Source organism: Marmota monax, unplaced genomic scaffold (assembly GCF_021218885.2).
Source record: "Marmota monax isolate L192 unplaced genomic scaffold, Marmota_monax_Labrador192_F-V1.1 WCK01_AAM20220418_F8-fsc00004, whole genome shotgun sequence".
In the NCBI taxonomy this organism is placed as follows: Eukaryota; Metazoa; Chordata; class Mammalia; order Rodentia; family Sciuridae; genus Marmota; species Marmota monax.
In genome coordinates, this window is record NW_026692881.1 from 16,982,358 (window position 1) to 17,006,459 (window position 24,102).

Sequence of the window (24,102 nt, forward strand, 5' to 3'; positions counted from 1 at the left end):
CTACACTCTTTGGAACCAGTGACTCCTCACCCCTACATTTTTTGGAGTGGACCTTTCCAGAGTCTGCTCTTTACTGCCCACCAACCACTGGTGCTCTCCCTTAGCTTATTTGGTTCAAAATAAGCACATTCCTTCTAGCTGTGCAACGCTGGCTGCAACAAGGTGATAGCCCCAGCACACGTGTTAAAAAATTCTAGTCTGTCATTCAGGTGTTTTCTGATCCCTCCTAACACCACTGTGTCATTCTCAGGTCTTTATAAAAGGTCTGGCAGTAGGGGTGACAGTGGTCTACCAGTTGTCCTTTCAAGTAAGCTGGGAGTTAGTCATTCTAGGACCTGAAATGTTGAAAATGACTTCAGGACTAGGGTCTGTTTCTCTTTCTCTGAAACTCACATTCCAAAACATTGCATGTTTGATTCTGGCTTAGCATGGTGGCATTGCCTGCCATATCTCCATATCCTCATAGCTGTTGGTGGTCAGTGCTGTTGGACTCAGGGCAAAAAGCCAGAGTGGATCAATGAGTTAAAAAAAAAAAAAACTTCTGTCCACAGAGGAGTGAGAGAAATAAGGACAGAGAACCTGCTTTTGAGGCACTAGGCTTAGCACACTGGGGCCGCAAGTAACAGTTTATTCTCAGCAGTTTCTAAGAAGCCATGCCCACCCCAGAGGGTGTCTTCAGCTGTTAAGGTCTCCCATCCTTAGAACATGTGAAGCAGGCATGACTATCCATCCTATTCTTTAACTTGAGCTGGAGTTGACTCTTGAAAAGCCCATTTTGTTTCCTCAGTTATTTTGGCCTGGACTTCTTGGCCAGCAGTTGTATTGTTCTGTCTCCCTATTGACTGGCTTGTGGATGTTCAGGCTACAATATCGCTTCTGGTTGAGGGCAATGACTGGTCGCCTTGAGTTCTATGTCAGCTGGCAACTTTTAAGAAGAGGCACACAGGAAGGGTTATTCCTAACAAAAGCCCCAGATGGGTTTTGGAGGATGATGCAAAAAAGAAAAGAGAGAGGGAGACCCTAAATAAGTAAATAAATAGTGTCCCAACTGTTCCGAGAACTCAATAAAACAATCACATCAAATATGAAGAGGCATAAATCTTGTGTCTGCACAGGTAACCTACTCAATTGCTTTTATTATCGCTCAGGCTGCCTCCATTTATTACCGTCCATGGCCCCGGCAAAGGAGACTGCGTGGAGGGTGGTCTCCAGTGCAATCCTACACCCGGAGAGGCAACAATCAGCCCATACAGCCAGGGATTTCAATGGGAACCCGGGAAGGGCCCATCTGTCTGCATGAAAACCAATCAATAACTCTGTAACCAGAGCCCTTGTCACAGGGAAATGGACAACACAACAGTTCAATAGAAGGGCCACAAGGGGAATTAGCCAAGTGGAGATGGGGCAGGGCAGGAATGGCCCCTACAGAAGGGAAACAGGGGTGCCCAGAGAAGAGAAGATTGGGGAGGCAGTGAGGATGAGGCAAGGGAGAGCAGTAGCCTCATATGCCTATTGACATAAGGTGGGGGCTTGTTGTGCAGAGTAGAGTCAGGGATGGAGAAGCAGCATTGGAAGTTGGGGTGGTGGGAACCTGTTTTGGAGGGCAGTTGGGAAATGGGTATTTTTGGGGGGCACACAGAATGGTGTAATTGTAAATGTGACAGGATATGCTCACGGGCTACATGATAGCTTCTAGACAAAGAGTAACAATCATAGTAACTGGTGCAGAAGATTAATTACACTTCCCCCAAAGCCTGTATTCTGAAAAAGGGGCTTCTTATAAACCCATGTGGAATGAGGGTCCTGCTCCCTAGTCCTCTTAGCAGGACTAATGAAGGAACACCTTAATCCAGGTGCCCGTTGTCCATTCCCAGCTTCCTAGACCTGCATCTCTAGTTGCATCTCTAGCAGCTTTGCCTCTTGGCACTCAGGTCTGGCATTACTGCTAACTAGGGCTACAGTTCTTATATTAAGAGGAAAATGAATATACTAGAAAGAAGTCCTTCTTCACTTCCTGTTCCTTAAAAGAATGCAGTAAATATACTCACCTGACCTGCCAATTCTCTGGCTCCCTACTTGCTTTCTCATACCTTCTGACCAGCCAAGCCAGTGTCCAGAGCTCAGATTCCTGCAGGGGTGACAGCTGCAGGCACAGCTCACTCACTCTGGGTGTATCTGGGGAAGGCAGAGTGAGAACTGAGATCTGAGGAATGGGAAACAGTGTCTCCCAACCAATCTCCATAGCACAGGAGACATACCAGGTGGGGAAAAGTGACATCACCTAGGATTATCTATCTACCACTGAACCTCTGGATTGAGGTGTTTTCTCCTGTTGGTCATGTTTTCTGTTGTGGTGCTACCACTGCACAGCTTGAATATATTCATGATGGCTTATAGACATAAAAGTCAATGTCTTCTATGTGTGGGTCTTCTGTGTGCTCACCAGTGTCTGCTGTTAGGTGCAGACCTCTGAGGCCAAGAGGAGGAAAGGGAGGAAGGCCCACAAGACATGACCTATAGTCACAGGCAAAGGCCTGGTACCTTGTACTTGGGCCCAATAAGTCATTGGGCTGTGGGCAAAGTGGTAGCAGTAATAAGGCTGAGCTGAGGATGCCTCATTTCAGCAAACTGGGACCAGATTTTTTTTTAATTATTTGCATAGTAATACTCTATAGTTCAATTAGCTCCCAATCAGAGGGAATTTGTTGAACCAATGCCATCTCACTTTCTGACATAGAATTGTGTGACCAGCTGTCCATCATTACTTCAACACTCCAGCCCCAGATCCATTGGCAATGCTAGTTAGGGACCAACCACATCAGCAACCAAGAAGACACTCTTCCAGTACAACTCTTCCTCCCAAGCTATGGTCCAGTGACTCACAAGCCAGGTCTTCCAACAGGAGGCATGGCACTGGGACATAGTCATGGACAGAGCTCTCCCTAGGGCAGGCCCAGGCCTAGTCTTCAAAGCCTCCCCCAATAATCCGGGTGCCAAGAAATGAGGAAGAGGCTCTGGGTCAGAAATGCATGATTGGACCTGGCTAAGAGGCCAGGCAGGGCATGGTGGCAGAGGCAGCTGCTTTGGGGCCTCCTGAGGAGGGCTGGGCACAGAGAGCTGATGAGCATATGGGAAATAAGAGGAAAATGGCCTTGCCTGGAGGAAAAGGAGCAGGCCCCATGTACCAGGGAATTCTCTGGTAAGAGAGGAAGGTGTGTAGGAGGCAGATGAGAGTGCTCATAGAGCTAGGATCATCTTATAACTTGTCTTCCAATCACAAAAATAGCAGGACCCCTCCCTACGTTTCTTGAGAGATGACATGATGAGAAATTTTGTGTTTAAAGAGAGGAGCAGCGCTGAGTCACTGGGCAGCATTCTATTCATTTTATTATCAGGATGTGGGGGAAGGAGGTTAGTGCCCACAAGTCCAGACTGTCAAGACTTTTATTTGCCAAAAGTGGTGAAGGGGCAGCTACTTACAACACAAATGTCTTCCAGATTCTGGCAAGGAGGGTACATGGCTCTGGGAGGATCCATGGCATATGGGAGCCTGACCTGTAGGCATTGATAGAGGAAAGCTTGAGGCGGGTGCTGGGGATGGAACCCAGGGCCTTGCATACATTAAGCAAGCTCTCTCCTGCTGAGCTACATCCCCAACCCAGGAAGACTCTTTTGATAACTCCGTGCTAGACATAGGGCTTGATTCATCCTGGCCCTTGATAGGCAGCCTCTGGTCTATGTAACTCAATGCACTGACTGGTCTTTCTGCTTTAGGCCAGAGCAGTAACCTCAGTGCAAGTGCAAGAGGATAGGACATTTTCTGAGCCCCTTAGTCCAGAAGGTCATGGGGAAGGGAGTATGGGAAGGAGAGGAGAAGAGACGTGACTGGGAAGGGGACAGGAGGTGAGGATGTGGACTGCAAGAGTGAGGAGGGAGGTGGGAAGCTGAGAGGTGAAACAGAGCTGTCTGGGAGCTGCTTTGATCTGGCTGGGGTTCCTTAGGACAGGAGCATGTGGCAGGGTCAGAGAATGCATCCACAGAGCTTGAAAAGAAAGATTGGATCCTCCTCATCTGAGCCAGAGCCCTTGATACCCTACAAGGTCTCTAAGGTGATTGGAGGGAGCAACAGCTCCAGGCAGCTGGTAGTCCAGGCTGATGGGACCTTGAGGAGCAGCTCAGAGGTGATAAAAGAGTAGAGGCCAGGGAAGAGAAAGTAGGAAAGTTTCTGAAAAGAGAGTGGAACAAAAGAAGTGACATTGGGGGGATAAACTTGCAGAGCTGGGAGTGGTGTAGTGCCTTCTGTGAGGGACTCACCAGAGATCTGGAGGTGGATATTGCCCCCTGCCCCCTCGGCACACTGCACAACACCAACAGTATCCACGGGGCTGCTGCAGTACAGGCGCTCCAGCCTGGTCCCCAGCAGGCTGACAAGGGAGAGTGAGAGAAAGGCCCGGAAGAAGAGGGGGCAGCCTAGCTTCCTGGGGCTTCCACATTAGAAGCCCCTCAACTCAGAGCCTCTGGTAACTTCTCTCTGGACTTTTGCTCTGCCTGCTTTCAGTCCTGCCCCACTCCTAGCCATCTCCCTTTGCAGCAGTCAGGAACAGAGGAAGCCAGCTGATATGCTGGGCAGCTCCTGGCAGGAGGCAAGACAGGGCAGCAGGCTGAGAAGGGAAAAGTGGAGTTAAGAAATCAGAGAGGAAGGAGAGGAGAGGACTGGGAGAGAGCAAAGGGGTAAAAAGGAAGCACAAAGAATCCCCAGAGCTCAAGCCAATAGAAGCAAGTGCTGGGGACAGCGCTCCATAATACTGGTGCTCCCTCTTGACCCTAGAGTCTTGGCTAGGCTCTGGTGCCCTGCCGGTGTCTGGTAGGTAAATGAAGGAAGCTGAAGAGGCCAGGAGCTTTATGGACAGTACTGGCCTGATGGACCATGGAGATGGTCAGGGAGGAGCCTCTCATTTGGCCCCTTATTCTGCCAGCTCTCATTATAATTCTAGAGAGTGAGCTCTGATGTGTGCCTTAGTGTGTTACCCTGAGAGAAGCTGGTAAACATGTGGTGGGGGCCTCTGTGTAGCTCTGATTTAGAAAATGTATGTGGGCTGGTGGCATCTAGCCAAGCTTGGCTTTTGTGCCCATGTCTAAATGGCCTAGCATTCCAGGGAGCTCCTGGAAGGAGTCAGTCTTGTCAACCCAAGTGGTTTACTATTCAGGTTTCCAGTTGATAGGATTATTTGGTCCCCAAACAAGAGTCCCTGCCATCACTTGGAGGGCCTGCTTGTTTGGGGTGTTAGCAAATGCAATACAGAGAGCACAGGGTCAAAAGGACAGTAGACATTCTGATGGGTCAATAGGTAAGGGTCAGGGCAGGTCCACATAGGGTCCTGACACTGTTAGTCTGTGGACACGCACATGCCTGGGCGTGTGAACACTGGTGAGCAGCATGTATTTGCTTCATTGGAGGTGAGAGTGTCAAGTTGTGTATGATGGCTGGAGTGGTGAGTGTGTGTAATATCCTGCTAGGCAAACTGGTAGCAGTTGTATTATTTTATCTGCCGTGTCACCTCAAAGGGAGACAGTGCTTTGGACAAGGGCTGGGATAGTTATCTCCTTCTAACATCAGCAGAGTGAACACCCCCTTTCCACAGTTCCTTCCCTCTCCTTCCTCTCTCTCCTTCTCTACACTCAGGAGCCAATCTCGGTAGATTCTAATTGAAGAGTGACGAGAACTTGATCAGATAAGGAAGGCCATCCTTCCTCTAGGGACCAACAGAGGTTTCATGTTCCCTCTCCCCCTCTGCTTCTCTAAGGGCAGACAGCCTTCCCACTGACTGTGACTGTCTGGCCTCGGGGAGAACCAGAGGGACAGAGGTATACTGAGGTTGGGACTTGGCTTTCTGACCCCAATCACTGTGGTTCTTGGAAGGAAAGCCTAACAGGATTCTGAATAAGGGTTTGGGGAGGTAGAAGAGAAACAGCAGAAGACAGGGAGAGAGAAGTGAGAGCCTGCTTGGAGTGACACTGACCAGCCACACTATCAGTTTGGGCCACAAAAATAGACTGGGAAGGGGGCAGCGTACACACTCTGAAAGCTTTCACCTAGATTTCAGAACTAAGCACTCAGCTCCCTATAGAGGGCATAACCCCAGTTCAGGGCCAGCTGCTCCTAGAACAGTGTTGGCCCTCACTCTCAGCCTCCTGCCTCCCACTCAGCAGATGACATCTGCCTCTTCCTCCACTCTCATCGCCCGTTAACTTGACTGTTAAGAGACAGCTCGGAAGGTCATGCAGACTCCTTAGGAGATGACCTCCCAGGGCAGGTACAAAAAAAGTTGAGAGAAATTCATTTCATGGCTAGTGGCTGCTTAGAAAAGGCGATTCCAGCAGACGAATGTGATAAATGTTAACTGAGCATTAATCGCATTAAAGAGGGCCCTATAAACTTTTCATTTCTAATTAAATTCGTCCAGTGATGCTGCCCAAGCGAGTACTCTGGGCCTTTGTTTATGTGGAAAATTAAAATGCAAATACAATGGGATTTATTTCCAGGAGTGAAGTGATGGGCTGGCCTCTCTGGCTACTGGTCTCCAGGCCTGTCAGGCCAGGTAACTGCTTCTCTGAAGGTATTGTGCCCCTTGTGACAGATTTTTGTGTGAAGGGAGAGACCAGAATCCAAGGTCAAATAGAGTTAGGAAAGGGGAAAAGGTGTAAAAGGAATTAAAGAGAAGGAAAAAGGGCAATAAGTGGCCCAGGATAAAGGGAATCATGGTCCTGTTTTCCCTCCAACTCACACCTGTAGAATAAAATCCCAACACCTTGCTTGTGAATAATGTCATTGCAAGCCTTCTCTGAGATGAAGGAGTGCATGGGGGAATTTGGAGGAAGTGGCCCTATAAGCTATATGTGGATCCCCTCCTAAGAGGACTCAGTGGTCATCAACAGGATGGGCCCACCACCTGGATTTGTCTCTGGCATTTTGGGGCTGCTGTCTACATCATGGTTTTGCTGGGCTCTTCCTGCCAGTGCCAAGTGGCATTGACAGGGAGCAGTGGAGCATAGAGGCACAAACTGAAGAGGACATTGTGCATGCACACTTGCACGCACGCAGCCTTCTTACACGTAGGGAGAGCCAGTTGCTCATGAGAATAAACAAATGTCCCTTGAAAGGAGTCTTTTAGTGCCAAAACCCCTTTGATAAAAGCAGTAACCCTTAATGTTATTGAATAGAAGAATCTAAAATTCCTATTTGCAAAAACATAAATTAAGTCCAGGGGAGAGAAAACCTGAGTAAGAAAAATCATTTGGCTGTATCAGAGATACTGAAAGATAGCTCTGCTGCTCTATGATTAGGGAAGTTGTAAATAGCATTAAAACACAGAGGAGAAGGAAATGGAGGTAGGAGAAGTGAGAAAAGGCAGAACACTAAATCACAAATAGAGGTACATATACAAAGTCACAAACCAGATTTACGCCAAGCTTTGCAAAATCTACAGCCTAGACTGACAATACGTAGAGACACCGAGTACACAGACACACAGGCATTTGGAGAAGAGGCAGTGTGGAGAGGGTGGATTGGTTGCACCGTGGGCAGGCTGCTTGCTGTGCTGGATGCTGGGATTGATCCATCAGCTTTACTATGCAGGGATCTGATTGGTGTGGTTCTGTAGACAGCCAAGGATACAGCTGTATGAGGTTTTTAAAGGTCTTTAAGCACATGAGTCTCTTGTGAGCTAGATCCATGTTCTAATGGATCTCCAAGGTAGCAACCCATTCCCACAATGCCATTTGCCTGACTGATTTTTCGAATAGCTGCTACCCCTGTCCTCTTTAGTCTGTTTTATTCTGGGTTATTCTTTTCCTCTTTAGTGTTCACTTACGTGTCTTGGAAATGCATGAGCACTTGCTGACAAACAGGTTAATGACTGTGGGAACTCCCAAACATCTGGATGAAAACCAAAAACTTTAGTCAATCATCTATAAAGGTTGTCCACAGGATGCCAAAGATCTGGTATATTAGAAACATTCACCTAATTGATTGGATTTCCCAGTTTTTATGCAGGCACAGAAACAACACATTGGGAAACACCTGTTTTCAGAGAAAAATGTTCTAGGAAACTAAGTGTTGTGGTTAGTTTTTTTTCCCCCAGTTCTGGGCATAGAATCCTAGGACTCAAGTATGCTACACAAGAGCTCTACCACTGAGTTACACCCCAGCCTGATTTTATTTTATTTTGAGATTCAGTCTAAGTTTCTGAGGCTGGCCTCAAACTTGCTATCCTTCTGCCTGAGCCTCCTGAATAGCTGGGATTACAGATATGCCCCACTGTGCCAGCTAGAAAGTATCTTTGCTGCATTTGGGTCTGATTTCTGGTTTGAAAGAAGGCTGGCATTTACTGGGTAGTGGAAGAAGTTAGTAGGGGCAGCTGAGAGGAACTTTGCTTCCCCAAATATTTTGGTCAGGAAGATCACTTTGTACAAATAAGCTGAAGCTTATTTGTCATTCATCAGGGGGTCCACTTTGCCATCTTAAGGAGACAATCAGGTTCTTAATAGATTTGATTTTTTTATTGATTTATTCTTTCATTTATACATTCAGAAAACCTTTGCTAAGTACCTACTATGTGCTAGGCAATTCACATGCAGTTGTGTGGCATAAAGTAAGAAAGGAAGCTCTGGGGAGAACTTTGAATCTAACTTCATTACTCCCTGGCTACATGGTTTTGAGCAATCTCATTTCCTCTCTGGACCTCAGTTTTCTCACTCATATATCATGGGTATAATCATGTAGGTCTCTCAGGTTGTCATGAGGGTTAAATAAACTAATCTACATAAACCTGCCTAGACTTGCACTTGGCCAATATTAAGGGCTCAACAAATGTTATTCTTACTGCAGTAGTAATTGTTAAGTGTGTATTTCTTTCCTTTTATTAGTTTTTTCTTTTCTTTTCTTGGTACCAGGGATTGAACCCATGAGCACTTAACCACTGAGTCACATCCCCAGCCCATTTTATGTTTGTATTTTGAGACAGGGTCTTCTTGCTAAGTTTCTTAGGAACTTGCTAAGTTGCTGAGGCTAACCTTGAACTTATGATCCTCCCAAGTCAGCCTCCCAAGTTGCTAGGATTACAGGCATGTGCTGCCGCACCCAGCTAGTGTGTATTTCTTGTTATGTGTTTATATCAGCTTGTGTGCATTCTGGTTTGTGTTTGCATAAACACTGAAATCTTTTTAAAAAGAAAACTTGAAGAACCACAAGGATATTCTATGAATAGTGTTGTGTATCATAAAGGCCAGTGAGAATTATGGTATCCTGTGAGCCCAGTAGATTTAAGAAGCAGATCTATTCTGTGTGCTTTTTAATGGCAGGAAGTGGGGGGGTCTCTGCAGTTCAGTTCTCTGACCATTGAACAGAATTGGGCAGGTAATTGTCCTCTTTGTTCACTTTGTGAGCTCAACCTGTGTGTGTGTGTGTATGTGTGTGTGTGTGTGTGTGTGTGTGTTAGTGTGTACTGTGTACAAGTGCACACTCCTCCTCTGGATGAGCCTGCTGTGGCTTGAGGAGTTGAAGGTTGGCATTTTCCCAGCTGCATGGCATTTTCATAGGTTGTGGTGTTTTGCATTTTGTAGGTTTTTTTTTTTCTTTTAAAGATAAAATGAAATGATAGTAGGAAAAAAATCCTCTTGTGATGGGTTTGAATGGTTTCTATGATTCTTAAATGTCACAGACAGGAGAGGAGAGGGAGGTAAACAGGAAGAGTAGGGGATTAGAGGGCGGAAATGGAGATAAGAGAAAGGATGAAAAGGGAGAGGAAGCAGCAAACAAATATTTGATGAATTCAAGCTAAATCTGTCAAGGAGGGTCTTGCATATCTGGATATTCCCAGGGATCGTGGGAATTTGATAATCATTGTAGTTATTTTCATTGCTAAGGAGTAAATAATTTTAAGAAAAAAAGTCAAGAGCCAGGTGCACCTGTAATCACCTCAACTCAGGAAGCTGAGGCAAGAGGATTGCAAGTTCAAGGCCTGCCTCGGCAACTTAGTGAGAACCTCAACAACTTAGCAAGACCGTCTCAAAATAAAAAAACAAGAAGAGCTTCGATGTAGCTCAATGGTAAAGTGGGCCTGGGTTCAATCCTCAGTACCACCAAAAAAAAAATAGTTCAAGAAACAAAATTTAATTTGGACTTAATCTATTTGCTACGCCTATTTACTCTGTGTCTGGCAAGAATAAAGATCAAAACAAAGGTTTCCCAAATACACAATGATGTTTCTTCCAGCTCCATGGGAAATTCTATAGAATGAGTCTGAGTTCTAGTTTCATTCTTGCCTGAAATTCTCCTTGCCCCTTTGGCTTAGTTAACCAAGTTCAACTTGGGGAACTTCCAAGGATCCTAACAGCTCTAATGGTCATTTGTCTGATGTCTTAATGGTCACTTTATTACCCTTTTATTTGTTGTCAAATTTAATACCTACATTCTACTATTTCTCATTTATACCCATTAACTGGTGAAAGTTCAGATTTTTTTAATTAGAAAAAATTTTAAATGAGCTGAATTGGAATTGTGAGAGCTGAATTATCCTCAAAGTATATTTTTTATACGTGTAAAATCTGCATGAGGGCTGCCATCTTCCTTTCAGCCTATTCATCACCAAAGGGCTGGCTGCCACCTCAAGATGGAGATGGGCAATGGTGGCCTCCACTGACCCCTAGTCCCTGCATTGCCCAAATAGACTAGAAACCAGAAAGGAGCTGCTTCCTTTTCCCATGCTACCTGACTGCTTTTTTTATTGAACTTCTCTGCTTAAAACACACACACACACACACACACACATTCTCTCTCTTCTTGATTTGCCTTAGGATCTTATGTATATCAACACACTTGTAAACCTCTTTGTATATGTACATTGGCTAATCTTAGGGCTGATTTACTCAATAAGCCCTAATATTGACCCTCCTCCTCCTCCTCACAGTCATAGCTAACCAGTGATTACTGCGGTAGGAACTGTTCTAACCATGTTGCTTGTATTAATTGATTTAAGGCTCATGAACAACCCCACAGGGCTTTGTGGGATTGTTTACAGATGATGTAACTGGAGAACAGAGAAGTTAATAACTTGCTGGAGGTCACTGGCTGCATAGCAGAACTAGGACTTGAACCCATGCAGTACTCATTTGTCTGCCATGTCACACTTCATATGCACTCAGAATAAATGGAAGTGCAGGCATGGGTAATTTCTTGGAAAGCTCTGTATATTTTGTATAATTTTGCAGTCTTTTTTTTTATTTTTTAGAAGTAGTTGGACACAATACCTTTATTTCATTTATTTATTTTTATGTGGGGCTGAGGTTCAAACCCAGGGCCTTGCATGTGCTAGACGAGTGCTCTACCGCTGAGCCACAACCCCAGTTCATATTTTTGTAGTCTTAAGTCCTATTCGTACTTTTACTTGCAAGATCAGAACAAGGACCCTGTGCCCTATTAGAAGGTCACACCTAGTATGTGTACCTGTAACCTCCCTTTGTGTGCAAGCTGCTGCTAAGCCACATCATCTGGGGATACTAGGAAGGAAGAAGATGCTGCTGGCCATGGCCACAGAATGGAGAGGAATGGGGTTCTTGGAACTAGAATTCATGTTATCCTCATTAGGTCTGAAGAGTTGACTCCCATCCATTCTCCTCTAGCCCCTGCTGGGATTTAGACTTTGAACAGGCATAGGGGTTCACCTAAGGGCTTCGCTCTCCAATTTAGGCAGACATAGGGAGGGTGGCATCAGGACCTCAGCCTGTGGTAAAGTCAGACCTGTTCAGTGGAGCAGAAGCGGTTTGTTTCAAGAAGAACAGAACTTTTTATTTGATCATCAAGAAGAGATTTGTGGCTGGATGTGGTGGTGCTCACCTGTAATCCCAGAGGCTCAGGAGGCTGAGGCAGGAGGATCGTGAGTTCAAAGCCTCAGCAAAAGTAAGGTGATAAGCAACTCAGTGAGACCCTCTCGCTAAATAAAATACAAAATAGGGCTGGGGATGTGGCTCAGTAGTTGAGTGCCTCTGAGTTCAATCCCCAGTACCCTCCCCCAAAAAGAGATTTTTTTTTAATCTCTAGAATCTTCCCTTTGGAAAGGAGCAGCACAAATGACTAGGCCTGAGTAAGCTAAAAAAGCCAAAGGATGGGCCCTTTCACCCACAACCACACCAAGAAGGCAATTAGAGCAATTACCTAATCATATACCACCACCCAGCTCCAACATCATTACTCAACCCACATCACCAAGGAGACACCCATTAACCTAATCTCTGAGACATACTTTATGAATAAAAAGATGCAGATATGATCAATGAACACAATAATTCAAAACAGAAACACAGACACTGCCACCAAACAATACTCAAATTCCTTCGACTCAGTGTTACACAAAGTACAGTCACCTTGATACAACACCACGTAACGAACCTTCCACCACCTGCCAGAATGCGTCAACACAATTCAATACACAGTAACACACAGCATAATTCAAACTCTCAGTCCCACCCCACAGGCACTCTGTACACAAAAGCTAGAGTCAGGTGGCCACCAGAGCAATGGTAAACATTGGTCAGACATACACAGAGGGAGAGCCAGCATTGCAACACCCAGCCCCTCTGCACACCCTGCAGAAAATGGTCACAGCTGAAGTCTTATGAAGCTCAGGAGCAGCCTGCCAGAGAGCAGCAGCACCATCCTGTCTCTCCAGCAGGTGGATGTGTCTAGACCATCACCTCCAATAAGGCCTCCGGGCTCTCATTGCTAGTAAGAGAGTAAACTGTCCCCTGAGCCTCCTTCCTGAGACAGGACAAATCAGCTCTCTCCTGGTTGGGGTTTAATAAGACTTGGCTGTTACTGAAAATGACAGAGCTCCAGGGATGGAGGGAAAGGTGGGGGTGGGGGTGGCTCGCCAAGCTGGGTGCAGGAATTCCCCTCTGACTCCTGCCTTCTGTGGCCATTCCAGAGCCGAAGCCCTCTTGCTGGGTGTTCACTGAGTATCGATTCAGTCTGCAAGCAATTTTAATATTTCTTCAGGGACTTTCCAGCAACAGCACAAGTCATTAATTCACCCTCCCAAATTGCTTATTCAATAGCAGGAACATGGCTCCTGAATAAAGTCCCAGAATTTATGTGACTTGCACGAGTCAGGAGGTCAAACAACTGTTATGGAGCGAAGTTAAAAATCCAAATAAAATATTGACACTTTTTTGGGGAGGGGGAGAGTTGAAGCCAAGGTATTTAAAATAGGTTTTTGTTGCAGTGCCCCCAGGATAAAGAATGGAAGGAGACTGAAGACAAGTTGGAGTTTATAAAATCAATGGAATTTATTGCACATCTACTTGGCATTTAATAATTCTCTCATTTCCACATCCCCCACCCCACCCCATCCTGGCCATAGACAGGGAGATACACAGGTATACAAATGCATATTTATGCATGTCAATACCGATGCACAGACCAGTATAAAAACACAGTTGTGATGTGAGAATCTCAGATGCCCTGAGAAGAGAGCAGTGATGGGCGTGGAGTCTCACTGTGGCTAACATATTTAACAGAAATAGACACAACTTGGCAGATATTCATGAAGTAGATTTTGATAAATATATCTACTGTTATAAATCTTGGATCAATGCATTAGAGCCAACAGGAATATAAAGATACACTAATCATAGAAATAGTTTCTAAAAGCATAGAAACCAAGAAACACATCTATATGCGGTATTATGCAATCATATTAATGATTCATAAATTATGATTCATTTGTGACAAATGTGATTCTTATTGAATGAACTATGGCACACATAAAGGGCAAGCATGTTTAGAATCACAGCCACATGCATCCGCTGCTAATTGTCTACAGATACATTTGCTTAGTTGTGCAGATCATGCATGTGAAAAGACTAAAAAAAATGTGTTTGTGCTCAAATAATTAATAAACACAAAAATTATTAACATAGAAATTTCCCAGAGGTCCTATCATTCAGCCTTCAGATACTAGAGTCACAGACCTGAATCTAAAGTCTGGCTACCGTGCCATTAAGCATGTGACCTTGGGCAAGTTGCTTAGCCTCTCTGTTGTTGTAAAATAGAGAGCAGGCCTATTTAAGAGAATTGTGGTTAAACTGGGCATGGTGGTGCACACCTATAATCCCAGTAACTTCAGAGGCTGAGGCAGGAGGATTGCAAGTTCGAAGCTAGCCTTAGTGAGGCCCTAAGCAACTTAGAAAGACTCTCTCAAAATTAAAAATAATAATAATAATAATAAAAAGAGCTGGGGATATGGATCAGTGGTTAAGTGCCCCTGGTTTCAATCCCTGATACCAAAAAGAGAGGAAGAAAGTTGTACTACTTAAGATTTGAATGAGAAAATACACTGATAGCAATACCTATCCGATAGTGAATATGAATAAAGAATAGTTATTATTTTACTGTTATTATATGCACCTCTTCAGTGAGGCCTACTTTCTCATGAATTCTAGCATCTGTTCTTGATATGGCTGATTTATTCTACCTAGTGGTTAGTAGCACGAGTGCGGGAGAGAGAATTTAAACACCTAGGTTTAAATTCTAGTTCTGGGCTGGGGATGTAAATCCGTAGTTGAGCACTTGCCTAGCATGCACAAAACCCTGAGTTTGATCCCCAACACAAATCTGGTTCTGTTATTTAACAGCTGTGTAGTGTTATGCAAATTACCTAACCTCTCTGAGCCTTAGTTTCCATGTCTATAGAACAGAGATAATAATCTCCATAGGTAGTTGTGAAAATTAGTATCATTGTGTTTTGTACAGTGTTTAGCACAGTGCCTGGTACATGGTGAGATTATGTTAACTCACTATATCCCTTAAGATTCTATTATTGTTGTTATTGATATTAATAGCATCCATTTGTTATTCAACAAATAATTATTAAGTATTATGTTCAGCTGGGGTCTTGGTGCTAGGTGGGGACATCTGCCCTTGTAGAGCTCAGAGTCCAAGGGAGGACTTAATGTGAGCTGAGTAAGCAGGGCATCAGGACTCAGTTCTGTGTGGAGCCCAAGGGGAAGAGGGAAATAGGGAGAAATAGATGGGAAAGCTCAGGGGAAGCCAGATTGGGGAATGTTTTGAAAACTAGATTGAGGAATTCTGAATTTATCCTGTAGGTAATAAGAAGCAATTGTGGGATTTAGCCACATCACTTTCTTTCAGAGGGAGTCAGAGAGGGGCTGATGGATTGCTTTTGAGTACCTGAGTAACTAGAGGAGAGGTGAAAAGGGTTAGAGGCAGGGAGACCAGGCAGTCACTAGTGGGTCTACACCTACTGCTGCCAAGGTAAACACCCCTCCAGGTTTCCTTCTGCTTGCACATGGAGGTGGACTGGCTTGTGGAGAAGGATGGAGAGGACAGATAGGAGCAGAATGGGTGCCTGTGCCCAGCAGCAGCCCCCACTCTCCATTATATTGAGGAGTCCTCAAGCCTCCTGAATCTTCCAAGCAGGACCATGGAGTGGACAGCCGGTAGACCCCAGCTCCAGCTAGAAGCCTTGACAGATGAGGGCAGGGCCTGTGGCGAGAGGAGCTAGTCTGGTCACGCTCTGGGCTTGGCATGCACCGCAGACTGGTTTCCAAATGGTTAGTTAAACACATTGCCCCTTAATTTTTAAACCTATGCATATCTTGAAGTTAAATCAATCCATATGCTTACCATTCATCATATAAACCATCACTATTGCCCCCTTGGGCCAGGCCCATGGCCCATCTAGCCCAGTAAATTGTCTCTGGCCTGGGCTCCCAGGGACACGTGGTAGAAGGATTATCGCCCTTAGTGCCAGTCTGAGAAGGCTAAGTTGATGCATAGAATATGCCTGGTATCAAGGAAACCACTGGGAATATATCATCCTGAAATGTACAAAAACTATTTTGAAATGATTTTTACTTTTGACCAATAGCTTAGTTTCCACAGAGGGCCTGGTAGTTTCTTGAATTTGGATGACAGCATCAGTCAGAGTCAGGTTTAACAAATGGTAAGAAATGTATATAGATAGAATAGGAGTATGGAACTTTCTTCACTCACTAAGATTTCCTCCTAACTCTCTCAAGGACCCCAAGTAGAACCAGTAGGGTGGTTCCCTCACCCCCTGGATTAAGCTTGTCTCAAATGTTAGAGTACATAAATTTGAATTCAGGCTGGGTGGGGTGGCCTGTAATCCCAGTGGCTCCAGAGACTGAGGCATGAGGATTGCGAGTTCAAAGCCAGCCTCAGCAATTTAACAAGGCCCTAAGCAACTTAATGACATCCTGTCTCAAAATAAGATTAAAAAAAAAAAATGGCCGGGTACAATGGCACACGCCTGTAATCCCAGCAGCTCCAGAGGCTGAGACAGGAGAATGGTGAGTTCAAAGCTAGCCTCAGCAATGGTGAGGTGCTAAGCAACTCAGTGAGATTCTGTCTCTAATTGAAATATATAGGGCTGGGGATGTGGCTCAGTGGTCAGGTGCCCCTGGGTTCAATCCCTGGTTTAAAAAATAAAAATGATTGAAAAAAAAATAAAGAAATTTGAATTCAGGATGTCAGAGGAGGGATCAGAGGTTTGTGTTTTGGCAAGTGTCCTAGGTGATTCTAATGCAGGTAGTTCAAGTTAATACTTTGAGGACACCCTTCTGCAAGCTTTTTGGTAGAGTTCTCATTTCTTGGAGTTTAATTTTGACTTCTGAGAGCTGATGAAAGTGGCAGAAGGTCTTGACACATTTGGGAGAAATCTTAGCAACCTGTGTATCCCAGCTGAGTCCTGCTACAGCCAGAAAATAAGGAGCCCAAAAGAAACTAAATTTCAGTTTTCAGTTTCTGGGATATAAAAAAGGAATATTCTTGTTCCTTAGAGTTCTCTGAGTAGGAACTATTTTCAGGAGAGGCGAAAACTTCCTGGGTGATCTATGATATCTCCCTTGAGATTCTGCTATGAGAAGTCTCCAGCTGTTTGTGTTGTTGACTTGCCTCAGGGCCAGGCCTGAGATCCACGCCTGATACAGGCAGCTCTCAAAGACTCCAGTCCTAGCTATTATCAGCATTAGTCAGGCAAAATATCCTTTACTGAAGTAAATGTAGTTTTTGTTCTCTAGAACAATCCCACTTATAATGCATACTCAGGCAACTTGAAGTCACTGATGGAAGCCTCACCAACAGCTTGTCTGGCTCAGTGGACAGTGGGGCCATCTAGTCTAAAACATTCTCTACCTTGGAGTTCCTCTGATTTATCAAATCAGGGAAGATTTTTCCCATACCAGGGTTTAAGTATTTTTTGTAGACTCTAAACCCCAGGACAATTTATGCTGATTCATACATGTATATAACACATGTATGTAGATAGCTGACATTTTGCTCCTAAGGCTCTTTGAACAAAAACCAATGATAAGACCAGGCTTGAGACCAACCTGCTGTTTCTCTAGAAAATAATTCCAAAGTTGAGACAGCAGACTGTTCTAAGTACCTGGACAAGATTTCATGGAGACATGGTGGCAGATCCCATGTACACATATTTTCAGCACTGGTTCCATTTTCTACTGAGGAATACTGAGGTTCAGAGGTGCCCCTTGCCTTCATTTCTTAGAACATGGGATTAGAAATAGAATCCAGGAGTTTGGATTCTGGGTTTTGGGATTCTTTTTCTGGAAGCAGTATAATTTAGTGGTGAAGGTGTTAGGGTACCTAAATTCAAATCCAAGATTTGCCACTTATAAAATGAATGACCTCAGGCAAGTTATAATATGCTGCATCTGAAAAATGGGTTGTTGTGAGGATTCAGAGACCCACTTGTTGGAAGCACTGAGAGCATTGCCTAGCACACAGTAAACATGCAGTAGACTGGTTTTATTACTGGAGTCCTGCTGAGGAAGCATCACTCCTAGAAATCTTGACCAACGTAGTCCTGGAAATGCTGCCACCTCACTCCTGCCAAGGTGAGCTGTCTGAGGTCGCCTCAATGCTAATAGGACCTCTTCCTGTCTCCACCTCAGGGGAAGTTTTTGCACACCATTTATTACCATATAATATAATGCAATATAATATCATACATAACATAACATAATATGATGGGTAGGTTAACTTGAAAACCCTGAGGCAGACTGTGGATGGATGGATAGATGAATAGATACATTTGTACTAAGTATACATACATTATATCATTCTATTGATTTGTAAAAAGTTCCCGGTCTGCCTGGCTGTAATGAGATTTTTGAACTTTGCGTGGCGATCAATGAGAGGAATATTATTGGCCTGGAGAATTGATATACCTGCTCTCAGTGGCTTGTTCTGCTTCCAGGCTGCCCCGGCCCCCCAGGTGTACGATTCCAGCAGACACTTAACCTTTTTTACAGTGTCATCAGGCTAAAAGGAATCTAATAGTGACACAGGACTTGTGCTCAGCACTCTGCCACTATTGCTTTCCTGTCACAAATAATTTATAGCCTTCTATTTCCATCCCTGAGCCTGCACCCCAGCCCTGCCTCCTGCTTTCCCCCAGCTCCCAGGAATCAATAAACTCACACAGCCATAGTGGGACTTCAGGGTGCAAGGACTGGACAGATGGACAAAGAGAGGGAAAGTGAGAAAGTGGCAGGGAAAGAGGGAAAGAGAGAGAGAGAGGGAAATAGGAAGCAATGAGAGGAACAGGAAGAGGGGGTAGAAGTAAAAGAGCATTGGGGGGGTCTCCACATGCTTTCCTGGAGGTGGAGGAGAATGTCTCTCCTCATTCATGAGTGTAACAGACTGTTGCTGAAGACTCACTCACGGCTTCCATTCTGACTCACATAGCCCATGCAATTCGTTTTGATCTCCAAGTAGTTGGAGGTGGAGGCCCCTGGGAACCAAAGAGAAAGTGACCTCACCACCTGTACTTGCCTCACCATTCTTTCCTCTAAAGCTCTGCCTCAAACCCCTATCATCTCTTTGGTCCTCTGTGGATCCCTCCTCGTATCCCCAAATGGGGCTTTATCTGGTCCCTACTCTGTCTGAAAGTCTTTCTGTGCAACATCTTTTGGGGTCAGCCTGTGGCCTCAGCTGCTGCTGTTTCCTGTCTTCACAGTACTCTTCCCCAGGTCTTGTAGCTTGCAGCATTGACCAAACTGGAATATATTGCATGGGAAGGTCTCCTGCCTGCAGCTGGCTTAGCCCCTAAATTGAAAGCAGCCAGGCCTAGGGGTCACCTATAGAAATAATAATACTATTGGGCACTATTGTCATGGCTATCATATACGGGGTCAGCCATCATATTAAACACTTTTCGTAGATTATTCTTATTGTAGTCCCAGAAAGTGCCTAGTAGTATTATCTTATTTTACTGATAAGTGAATAAGAAACAACTGAGTTTTCCAGGCAATAAGTAATACAGCTGGTATTCCACTTTAGGTAAACTGAGCTCATTGTGCAAATTCCCTTGCTGTACTCCCATCCTTGTGAGTGTGGGAGACTCTGAGTGCCCAGAAGCCCTGCACTAGGCACAAGTCAAAACCCTGGGAAAAGCAAGCCCTCATCTGAAATGGAAAGGAAAGAGCTTCCTATGAAGGAAAGCCTACTAGAAAAGGAAGTGGGGGACTATACCCTGTCTCTCCATGAAAATGGGAAATGACACCTCCTAGCTGGGCCTTCCAGGATCCTGTCCACATCCTCCAAGGATCCATATCCTGGGACTTGACCTTTCTGGATAAACCTTCCTGGGGCCATTGAGGACATTGGCATGTCTTGATGACTTGTGGAGCCAAGGATGGAAAAGAATTGGAGGAAGAGGAGGAGGCATGGGGAGGAGAAATGTCAGGCAGCCACCCTGCTTTACCTCTTGCTTTCAGCCCTAGTGCCATTCCTATGAGTTACTGGGTTGTATACAGGATACAGGAGCGCACTGGATGACCTTCAGATTTCCACTATTCTAATTCTTAAATTCCCTGTGATTAGCTCTGGGGACTGGCAAGGGCCTACTGCTTGGGGTCATAGATAGACACCAAGAACATTAGTAACTCGCAGCAGGCACCCTGCCTAAGTCCTCTCCCCTGCACCAAGCCGCTGTCAGGGAGTAGTGATTTTCCATCACTTGCTGCCTCAGCTAAATCTGCACCAGTGCCCCAGGGGTCAGAGGCTCCGGGTAACAAAGACAGAAACTCCACAAGCCCGTCCAGTTATCTGTCTCACCCCGCCCCAACCCTGGGACTCCCTTAGTCCAGAGCCTATCAGTTCTCAAGTAGAGCCACCCACAGGATCTGGGAGGCTCGAGACACTTGTGCTGCAGTGAATCTGCGGCAGCTTCTCTGAGCTGCTCAGCATCCTTCTAGACTTTTCTTATTAGATCAGCCTATGCTGCCCTCACCTACTTTCTGATCTTTCCTATTGTGGTTAGGCTCCAAACCTTCTCCTAACTCTCAGCTTTGCTGAGAAATAAAAGCCACGGAAGTTCATTTTTGAAGCTTTTGAGCCCACCTGGAAGAATGCTGTTTCTTGCTTACTCCTCCCTGTGCCCTTCACTCCATCTCTTCCTTGTTCTGCCTTGCCCTCTGTCATGCACAGTCTCTCTGGCAACTTCCGACTCTCCCTCTTCACTTGTTCTTCTTCCTCAGCCCACAAACTTATTCAGGTTTTTCCTACCCTGAAACCCTCTCCTTCTACTTGGTAGCCAGTTCCATTCTCTGATTTCCACACAGGTATCTCCTTTCACTGCCTCCCTCTCCTCCTGACCACTCCTCCATTCATTCTACCTGACTCTACTCCAGTCACTATGCCGAAACTACTGATCTCCCCAGGATCACTAATGGTCACCCAAACAACCAAATCCCCATTTTATTCTATTTTTGGTGCTGGGCATAGAACCCAGCACCAAAAATAAAATAAAACCCAGCTGCGCAAGTAATTTTCCAGGGAGCTACACCCCCAACTCAAATTATATTCTTAAAACATTCTTCTCCATGGAGGCTGCCTGCAAGGCCCAGGTTCTACCTGTATCCATCCTGAGGCCTCTCCTTCCCCTCAGCACTCCTTTCCCCAACAGACTCCCCAATCCCTTTCTGCCACATCAGCAATGTGTGGATGTGTGCACCTCACATGCTGCATGTCTAGGGTAAACATCACCACTTTCCTCCAAAACCAGTTACCTCCCTGCAGCCTGTTTTTAACAATGACATGGACCACAGAGCTCCCAGTGGCATAGCACTGAGGTTTTAGAGCCATGGTTACCTCCAGTTAGTTGCTAAATTCTGTCCATCCTGTCTTCACAGTGTCTTGCAAATCCTTGCCTCTCTTTCCTAAGACCAGCTCCTTATCATGTCATGCCCAGATGTCACCTTCCTGGGATTGTTTTTACATGTCATTTCTAGTTTGAGAAATTACTCATGGCTGGAGACCCTCTAAACCTGGCTCCCACATGTTGGAAGGATGACAGAATAGCAAAAGACACAGGTTTGGGAGACTGAATTCGGACTCTGCTCTAGCTGACAATGGTGTGATCTTAAGTAAGCTATGTAACCCTGGTCAGCGGTTTTCAATCTGCAAAATGAGGATCCCAATATTGACTTCAGAGGTTGCTGTGAGACTTAACAGGTACATATAAGTAATATAAATTGTGTAATATTAGCACATAATAGATGTTCAATAAGTAGGAAATAACTATTTTAATCATTGCATCCAAGTTTTCAGCCTTATTTCCTCTTGTCTCTTTTATGTATCCATAAATGGTGTAGGTATTAACCCCTGAAGCCTCATGTTCCCCTAGCTCCCCTGCTATACTTCTGCCCTCCTCCAGCTCCTCATATAACACCCTTCCTTCTGCTTGTTGATTCATCTTAGAATTGTGTTATCTTTCTGGGAAAGAGATTGTAACAATCCTGTAGACCAGACCAGGCCATGGGGATAAGGCCCCTCCTCCTAATGCTAGAAAGTTGGAGAGAGAAGATTTATAGTCAAAGAAAGCTGAGTAGCCCAAGAGGATCAGGCAGTCAGTGCCAGAGGATGCAGAGCAAGAACAACCCCCTTATAGGTGAGGGAACTAGGGAAAAAGTGATGAGGTGATGGATTTCATGCATCCACAGGCCTTTCATTGGACCCACAGATGGAGTCCTCAGTCCTGGCCCCTGAGTTGGTCTTTTGCATCATTGAGCCCCAAGTTTTGTAGATCACCAAAAGATAGGCTCATTCCAGCCCCTGATTGTTTGATTTGACCCTCTGCCCCCTGGGGTATGTGAGGAGGGCAACAGTCTTCTCAGCCAGGCTGATAAAGAGGTGATGGAGCCAGTCAGCCAGGTGGAGGCAAGGCTCTGGCTGGTTTGAGAGCAGTGAGTGGGCTCAGGAAGAGGTTGTGCAGGCCTGACATCTGGCAAAGGGACCATGTGGTATCCTTGGAATTCTGGGAACAAAAGGGTTACCTGTTACCCAGCCATTTCCTGCCTGTGGCCTTACTTCAGGATATCGATAAAACATGCCACCTCACCTGGGCTCTGGAGGACTATGATATGCTCCCAGAAGGAAAACCAGCTCCAAAATGCTCTCCAGATTCAGGGAGTTCTGGTACTAGAGAATGCACTGATATGGTTAAGGAGGGAAAGGTAGAAAACCAGTCACCTGGCTCTGCCAACCTCCAGGAGGATAGAATACTCTGTGCTCTAATCCTTGCTACCAGAAATCAAGATACAATTCAGATGACGCTTGTGGCAGAGCCTCCGTCCAGAGCTATAGTAGTGTGATCCACAGGGATGACAGAAGAGAAAACTCATGCAGTTGGTGAGAGCAGGAGTACAAGGAGCAGACAGGCAAGGATGGAGCTGAGGAGCTTGGGAGGGCCCCTCTGCCAGGCTGGACTGGCGCTGGTCAGAGCAAGATGGGCATAGGATTCATAATGCTGTTGTGATGCTGTTGCAGGATCATCCGGACCAAAGTTCAGCAACCTTTCCACCCAACGCCGGATGGGGCAGGGACAGGAGTGACCACCCCTGGCCATACCATTGGTAAGAGGGCTCAGGGAATGGGGGAAGCCTGACCCCCATCAAGGGAAAGCCAGGAAACAAAGACCAGCCCTGGGAACTGCCCCCTCCAGTGAGGTTCAGGACCTGCCATGTTTCCCAAACCTTCCTCTTCTTCATCTCCTAGAGGCTCAGGGTCTCCTAAATAAGATTAGTTCACTACACTTGGTCTCTGTTCCCACCTGATACCCTGCCTCAGTCTGTCTATGTTCTCCTTTTCCTCCTTTCTCACTCTTATGTCAGCATTTTTCTTTTAGCATTTCTTCTTCTTTTTCTTCTTCCTCTCTTCTTCTCTGTCATCTTTTATTTATGTGACTCTATCTCCCTACCTGTCCCTCTTTCTTTCTTGTCTACGTTCTTATTCCATCTTTGTTTTTGCTTTTAATTTTCAAAATTATCCTTCTCTCTTCTCTTTTTTCCTCTCTCTGAGTTTTCCTTTCTCTCCTCTCCTTTCTTCTTCTGCGTTTAGCTCTGGATCTTTCCCTCTTCCTCACCTTCCCTCCTAATGGCCTCTTCTCTCTTTGCCTGTGTCCCTGATCTCTGTCTCTATCTTAACTACTTTGTAGCTCTCTGCCTCTCTCCAGCCTCCTCAGTTCTCTGCCTGCACTTAGGGTCTTTCATAGACATGGCCCAGGCCTGCCAGAACTCCTCCTGACACTCTCCTGTCCCCCGACACACATAGACTGACTCCTTTCTGGCCCATGGACAATTTGTGTTCTTGTGGCCATAGATGAGGTCTGGGGTTCGAGGACTAGGATATGGTTAAATTTTTCCTGCTGCCTCTTTGGCAGCTGTCCTTTTCTTGACCAGCAGGAAGTAGAAAAGGCTGATCCCAGCCCTCCTAGAGTTGGCAGGAACCCTTGTTTTCCAGACCTGGGTTACAGCCTGTGCTAGGAGGGAGGGTGGGGCTGGGCCTGAGCTGGTTACTGTGGAGTGAATGTGCTCACTAGTCTGTGCCTGAGGGGGAACTGAGGAACTTCTCAAGTGATTTTAACACCAGAGTAACTGGGAAAGAGAACCGAGTACTCCTGGGAACCTCAGGACCATCCTGTATCTCCACAGAATCAGAGAGCTCTTAGAAAGCCCCAGGCTGTAAATCACAGTTAGTAAAGA

General features: G+C 45.5%; 1 protein-coding gene across 7 annotated transcripts in view; it reads left to right on the plus strand.

Annotated features, from left to right (window-relative positions):
- The window catches only part of Pax2 (paired box 2), a 90,515-nt gene that overhangs the window by 18,632 nt on the left and 47,781 nt on the right, over nucleotides 1–24,102 (plus strand). For all 7 annotated transcript variants that reach the window (XM_046450170.2, XM_046450168.2, XM_046450165.2 and 4 more), the window contains exon 5: nucleotides 22,889–22,974. In XM_046450170.2, the coding sequence (XP_046306126.1) occupies nucleotides 22,889–22,974 (86 nt within the window). The remainder of the gene's footprint in view (nucleotides 1–22,888; nucleotides 22,975–24,102) is intronic.